The sequence below is a fragment of the Chiloscyllium plagiosum genome, chromosome 30, assembly GCF_004010195.1.
Source record: "Chiloscyllium plagiosum isolate BGI_BamShark_2017 chromosome 30, ASM401019v2, whole genome shotgun sequence".
Classification (NCBI taxonomy): domain Eukaryota; kingdom Metazoa; phylum Chordata; class Chondrichthyes; order Orectolobiformes; family Hemiscylliidae; genus Chiloscyllium; species Chiloscyllium plagiosum.
Genome location: NC_057739.1, coordinates 20,291,610 through 20,299,401, shown reverse-complemented (window position 1 = coordinate 20,299,401; position 7,792 = coordinate 20,291,610). Strand labels below are relative to the sequence as shown.

At 43.8% G+C, this 7,792-nt stretch overlaps 1 protein-coding gene across 2 annotated transcripts in view; it reads right to left on the bottom strand.

Moving 5' to 3' along the window:
* Positions 1-7,792, bottom strand: part of LOC122564785 (syntaxin-binding protein 1) — a 110,339-nt gene that overhangs the window by 21,623 nt on the left and 80,924 nt on the right. For both annotated transcript variants that reach the window (XM_043720004.1, XM_043720005.1), the window contains exon 10: positions 7,034-7,141. In XM_043720004.1, coding sequence (XP_043575939.1) covers positions 7,034-7,141 — 108 coding nt within the window. The remainder of the gene's footprint in view (positions 1-7,033; positions 7,142-7,792) is intronic.

Sequence of the window (7,792 nt, the reverse complement as noted above, 5' to 3'; positions counted from 1 at the left end):
GGAATGGGATTCAGGGGAACATAGCTGTCTGGATACAGAATTGGCTGGCCAACAGAAGACAGCGAGTGGTAGTAGAAGGAAAATATTCTGCCTGGAAGTCAATGATGAGCGGTGTTCCACAGGGCTCTGTCCTTGGGCCTCTACTGTTTGTATTTTTATTAATGACTTGGATGAGGGGATTGAAGGATGGGTCAGCAAGTTTGCAGATGACACAAAGGTTGGAGGTGTCGTTGACAGTATAGACGGCTGCAGCGGGACATTGACAGGATTCAGAGATGGGCTGAGAGATGGCAGATGGAGTTCAACCTGGGTAAATGCGAGGTGATGCATTTTGGAAGGTCGAATTTGAAAGCTGAGTATAGGATTAAGGATAGCATTCTTGGCAGTGTGAGGAACAGAGGGATCTTGGTGTGCAGGTATATAGATCCCTTAAAATGGCCACCCAAGTGGACAGGGTTGTTAAGAAAGCATATGGTGTTTTGGCTTTCATTAACAGTGGGATTGAGTTTAAGAGTCGTGAGATCTTGTTGCAGCTCTATAAAACTTTGGTTAGACCGCACTTGGAATACTGCGTCCAGTTCTGGTCGCCCTATTATAGGAAAGATGTGGATGCTTTGGAGGGGGTTCAGAGGAAGTTTACCAGGATGCTGCCTGGACTGGAGGGTTTATCTTATGAAGAGAGGTTGACTGAGCTCGGAACCTTTTTCATTGGAGTAAACGAGGAGGAGAGGGGACCTAATTGAGGTATACAAGATAATGAAAGGCATAGATAGAGTCGATAGCCAGAGACTATTTCCCAGGGCAGAAATGGCTAACATGAGGGGTCATAGTTTTAAGCTGGTTGAAGGAAAGTAGAGAGGGGATGTCAGAGGCGGTTTCTTTACACAGAGAGTTGTGAGAGCATGGGATGCGTTGCCAGCAGCACTTGTGGAAGCCAGGTCATTGGGGACATTTAAGAGACTGCTGGACATGCATATGGTCACAGAAATTTGACGGTGCATACATGAGGATCAATGGTTGGCACAACATCGTGGGCTGAAGAGCCTATTCTGTGCTGTACTGTTCTATGTTCTATGTTCAAACTGGATGACATTAAAATTGCTACTGGCAATGAAGGTCTCCACAAAGTACACATAGCAAGTCTTTCCAAACAAAATCTTAAGCATCTAGATGAATTATAGTCAACACCCAAAGATCAATTACAGATGAAAAATTCAACTCCCATATAAACCATCTGGAATTCATGTCTTTTAGCCAACAACTAACAGAAATCATTAACGGATTGATAATTAGATGCAGCAACAAGTAGCTTGATTGCCATTTTGTGACTGCCACGCTGGTTGGCTGAATAGAGTTGAAAAATGTGATGCTGGAAAAACACAGCAGGCCAGGCAGCATCCGAGGAGCAGGAGAATCGACGTTTCGGGCATAAGCCCTTCTTTAGGAATGAGGTTGGTGTGCCAGGCAGGCTGAGATAAAAGGTATGGGGGAGTTAATTTGGGGGAGGGGTGCTGGGAATACGATAGGTGGAAGGGGGTGAGGGTGATAGGCCGGAGAGGGGGTAGGGGTGGCGAGGTCTAGGAAAGGGAGGGAGGAGTCTGAGATGGTCCAGGTAAATTTTGAGGTCTGGGTGGAAGGTGTTAAAGTTGGATGAACTGTTTAACCTCCTCGTGGGAGCACGAGGTAGCGTCAATACAATCATCGATGTAGCAGAGGAAAAGGTGGGGGGTGGTGCCTGTGTAGCTGTGGAAGATGGACTGTTCCACATATCCTCTTCGTCGGATATGTGGAAGTTCCACCTCCGCTACATCGATGATTATATTGGTGCTAACTTGTGCTCCCACGAGGAGGTTGAACAGTTCATCCACTTTACTAACACCTTCCACCCCGACCTCAAATTTACCTGGACCGTCTCAGACTCCTCCCTCTCCTTCCTAGACCTCTCCATTTCTATCTCCGGGCGACTGACTGAACATAGACATTTACTACAAACCAATCGACTCCCACAGCTACCCCCCTCCCACCCTGCCCCCTGTAAAAACACCATCCCATATTCCCAATTCCTCCGCCTCTGCCGCATCTGCTCCCAGGAGGACAAATTCCACGACTGAACAACTCAAATGGCCTCCTTCTTCAAAGACTGCAATTTCCCCGGTGGGAGGAGGTGTAATCTAGGTAGCTGTGGGAGTCGGTCAGTTTGTAGTAAATGTCTGTGTTGAGTCGGTCGCCTGAGATAGAAATGGAGAGGTCTAGGAAGGGGAGGGAGAAGTCTTAGACGGTCCAGGTAAATTTGAGGTCGGGGTGGAAGGTGTTAGTAAAGTGGATGAACTGTTCAACCTCCTCGTGGGAGCACGAGGTAGCACCAATACAATCATCAATGTTGGCTGAATAATCAGGTTTGTGACAGTATCTAACACAGCAGAAGCAATTCAAACGACATCTTGGGCCCACACAAAGTTGCTCGTTGCTGAATCATAGGAGCATTATACAAACCAGACACAAGTAAGATGCCATTCTTATGAGAAGGCAGAGTTTATGGGTTAAGTATCATTTGTTCATCACTGGAAAGACAGCCGGTGCAGGTAAACCTAGACATCAAGATAGATGCTGCAGTCTTGTATATGGACCTAGAAATAGCCTGGCTTTCAACGTTACATGCAAAGCGTGCAGCACTAATGCAAGCATGAAAGGTCAAAACCAGTGGTCCAATGTCATGGGAAGCCACAAACAGAGGCCAGAAAGACACCGCAATCCAATCAACCAAGCCTGTGTGCCAAACATTGTAAAATCAAGATCCACCAAATCTCTCGCCAAGAGATTCTGGTCAGACGATGAGGGAAACCAGAACATCAATGTGCAAAAGTGAGTCGAATTCAACACTACAAACATTAAGAAATGTCCCAATAAAACCCTTTGCCACTGTGCAGATTATAGGGTGGCAGATGCTAGGTCAGCATAAACTAGGGTGGCTCGGTCACTCAGTAGTTAGCACTGCGGCCTCTGTGTCAGGAACCTGGGTTCGATTCCAATTTTGGGTGACTGTGCAAACTCCATTCTCCCAGTGCCTGTGTGGTGTGCTCCGGTTTCCTCTCACATCCCAAAGGTGTGCAGGTTAGATGGGTTGACCATGCTAAATTAGAGGCATAGAGCATGGAAACAGACCTTTCGGTCCAACTCTTCCATGCTAACCAGATATCCTAACTTAATCTAGTCCCTTTTGCCAGCATTTGGCCCATATCCCCCTAAGCCCTTCCTATTCATATACCCATCCAGATGCCTTTTAAATTTGGTAATTGAACCAGCCTCCACCACTTCCGCTGGCAGCTCATTCCATACACGCACCACTCTCTGCATGAAAAAGTTGCCCCTTATTTCTTTCTCCCTCATCCTAAACCTGCACTCTAGTTCTGGACTCACCCACCTCAGAAAAGACCTTGCCTGTTTATCCTATCCTTGCCCCTCATGATTTTATAAACCTCTATAAGGTCACCCCTCAGCCTCCAATGCTCCAGGGAAAACAGCCCCAGTCTACTCAGCCTCTATCTGTAGCTCAAATCCTCCAACCTGGCAACATCCAAGTAAATCTTTTTTTGAACCCTTTCAAGTTTCACAACATCCTTCCGATAGGAAGGAGACCAGAATTGCACGCAATATTCCAAAAGTGGCCTAACCGATGTCCTGTATAGCTGCAACATGATTTCCCAATTCCTATACTCAATGCTCTGACCAATAAAGAAAAGCATACCAAAAGCCTTTTTCACTATCCTATCTACCTGTTACTCTACTTTCAAGGAACTATGAACCTGCACTCCAAGATCTCTTTGTTCAACAACATGCCACCGGACCTTATCATTAAGTGTATAAGTCCTGCTCTGATTTGCTTTTCCAAAATGCAGCATTTCACGTTTATCCAAATTAAACTCCATCTGCCGCTCGTCAGGCCATTGGCTCATCTGAGCATGATCCTGGTGTAATCTGAGGAAATCTTCTTTGCTGTCCACTACACCTCCAATTTTGGTGTCATCTGCAAATTTACCAACTATACCTCCTATGTTCACTTCCAAATCATTTATATAAATGATGAGAAGTAGTGGACCCAGCACCAATCCTCGGGCACACCACTGGTCATAAGCCTCCAGTCTGAAAAACAACCCTCCACCATCACCTTCTCTCTTCTACCCTCGAGCCAGTTCTGTACCCAAAAGGCGAGCTCTCCCTGTATTCCATGAGATCTAACCTTGCTAACCAGCCTCCCATGAAGAACTTTATCGAACGCTTTATCGAAGTCCATAGAGATCAGATCCACCGCTCTGCTCTCATCAAACCTCTTTGTTACTACTTCAAAAAACTCAATCAAGTTCGTGAGACATGATTTCCCACACAAAGCCATGATGACTATCTCTAATCAGTCCATATCCCTGGATTGTCCCATGGTGTTCAGGGATGCATATTAGATAAATTAGCCGTGGCAAATGCAGGATTATGGGGATAGGTTGGGGGACTGGATCTGGATTGGATGTTCTTCAGAGAGTCCATGCAGATACAAAGGGCCAAATAGCCTCTTTCGACATTGTAGGGATTCTATGATTCTATAAACCAAATGCAAAATTGGATATTGGTCCAGGTGTAAATAGTGTTCCACTTTGTACACTGGAATGTGTATACCCACATAAGTAACAAATGAGGATCTAACCAAGCAAACTTAAACAGCTTGGAGATTCCATCCTTGGGATTCACTACACTCCAGTAGAATCAAAGAACCCCCACAATGTGAAAGCAGGCTATTTGGCCCATTGAGTACACATTGACCCTCCGAACAGCATCCCAGCCAGATGAACCAACATACACTATTCCTGTAATCCTGTATTTCTTCTGACCAGCCTACCTAGTCTGCACATCCCAGGTCACTATGGGCAATTTAGCATGGCCAGCCCACCTAACCTGTGTCACTATAAAACTAACTCTCATCACCTCCAAATTATGTACGTCACAGGTCTAGTGATCATATCCCTTGCAGCACGCTGTCACTGGTCACCATCAATGGTACTGTGACAACAACGATGAGAATCACAGATCACAAAAAGCACCATTGAAATCACTGCCTGTGATTATACTGGCAGAAGATCATCTAACGCTACAATACGGATCATTAGTTGAAAGTGATGAAGTCTATATCCATTATGAAACTGTAAACTTCATAGTGTAGAAACAAATCGAATTTGCCAGTTGGCAAACGGGTGGATAAACCCTCCCAACCCCAGATATTGCTCATCGATACTCCCAAGTGTACATGATGCACTAATCAAGAAACGGAGTAAAATGAAAAGGGGTGTCCAAGTACAGCCAATTACCCAACCTGAACATCAATCAGAAAGGACAGCATGCAACTGATGACACCTGAAGCCAGGAATAGTCAACACATGTCCAGAAGCTAGAATGCATCAAATACAAATGGCACAACAATGACAAAAGCCTAATCTACAATGCAATACAAAGTAACCTGAACCAGTATTCTGAAAATGTACATCGCCTCCAGCAGAGATCACTGCAACTAAAGCTGTATGGATAAACAAACTGCCAATATGTTTTAGAGGCTTAAATTTATCGCTCTGTTTTAAAGTACATTAAGCAACATGAAGTAATTCATACTAAAATAGAGCTCCTGAATTCTTAAAATGGAAGCTGTACCTCAATACTTGAAGATGTTGTTGAAAATTAAGTTGTAACAAGAAGACTGAACCTATAATTACAATTCCAGTATAAGTAAAGTGGCAGGGTAAAATTCTAATCTACTGGATCACCCATCCCAGCTTGCAGTCCTCACAGGATGCTTGGGAATCAGAATATTTGCAGTCTGTGCTGTCACACATTATCAGCTGGAATACTGAGGTCTGCTGTAGTCAGTGACTGCACTATCTCAGTTTTCAAATGAGGTGAAATAGACTTCTGTGGGTTCTGAGATCCTCAAAGTTATTAAATAGTTGCCCAACCACAAGTGGCATAATTTGTCTATCTAGCTTTCATTTCAATGTTACCATGTAAAAAGAAATGCTCTATTTGCAATAGTTTTTTTTATTCTTGTAGCTGACACCATCTTTTACAATAGCGACTGGTTTAACGAGAGGCTGCACAGACCTATGGTTCTGCCTCAGTTGCCGTACTGTGTGCAGTTCTGCTCTCTGCATTACAGGAAGGCTGTGATTGCACAGGAGGGAGTGTAGAGGAGATTCGCCACAATTCACCTGGGATGGAGCATTTCAACTACCGAGAGAGGCTGGGTAAGCTCACATTGTTTTCTTCAGAGCGGAGAAGGTTGAGGGTGGACCTGAGAGCAGTGTGGAAGATTGAGGGGCATGGACAGGGTGAATAGAAAGCTGCTGTTCCACTTCATCAAAGGGTCAACAAGAAGGGGTCATCATTTTAAAGTAACAGTGGATTCCAGACGTCCATTACCTTCTGGGTGAAGGTCAAGGTGGGAAATCTCACAAACTTAATAAAAGTAATTAGATGAACACTTGAATTGTGATGACATTCAAGATTATGAGCCAAGTGCAGGGAGTGGGACTTACGTAAGTAGTAAGCAGTACAGACTCGATAAGCCAAAGGGTCTCTTCTATACTGATTGTATGATTCTTGAGATATGTACCAATACATGTAGAGAATTACCATACGCAGGCAAATGTACATTTCTCTGTACCTAGTTTATCTGACAAACCAGAAGCAATCTGACACTTCTCCTCTTAAGTTTGCAGCAAATTGCAGCAACTGTGTGAAGATATGCAAGTCTTTCTATTTGAATATATGAAGTAACCTTTCCACATTCATGGCAGTAGGAGACTTTAATGTAGTCACTTCTGCAGCATCCATGAAAACTATTATACATGAAATTATAATCAGTTCAACCTCTCCAAATGTGATTTACAAATACCAAAGATGTTAATCTGTAGGGTTTGTTTTCCCTCCTAGTAACTAAATAATTTAAAATGAACATTCTACAGTGGTACAGAAATGCAGAATGAAGCCTGGGACATACTGGGACACTTCTGCGATGTGCTTGTGACGCAGGGTAATCCAGAGATCATCATCCTCATCCAGAAGGACCTCCTTGACCCGATTTTCTCCAATTCCACTTGTTTCATACCTGAGGGGGAGAGAGAAATAAACAGATTAACATAAATAGAAAATCAGATCCAATTCAATGATTCCTCATTAACAACATTTAGGAACTGAAGTTGATCTACTTATTATTTTGACCACACCAAACCTTCCCATGTCTTTTTGCGCTACATGCTATGCCTAGTCAAAATGCTCAGGGAAATTCTCCACTTCCATGTCCTGAAAATATACAAACAACCGAAAGATAAACCACTCTGTGATGCGCAATAATTCTTGGGGTTTCGATTCACGATCCCCGTTTTCCAACACAGTGGCACTTTTGTGAGTGGGAACTCCATATCTAATGGATCAAGATCCACACCCTATCACTCCTGGAGGACAGCATATCGCTCTTGGAAAGTACAAGACCACCAACACAATATTTGTTTGGTCACTTACATGGTGGCTTGTGAAAAAATATGAACCACAAAACAACATTGGTTAGACTACTTTTTTTGGAATATTGCGTGCAATTCTGGTCTCCTTCCTATCAGAAGGATGTTGTGAAACCTGAAATGGTTCACAAAAGATTTAAAAGGATGTTGCCAGGGTTGGAGAATATGAGCTACAGGGAGAGGCTGAATAGGATGAGCTTTGAAGACTGAGGGTGACCTTATAGAGGTATATAAAATCATGA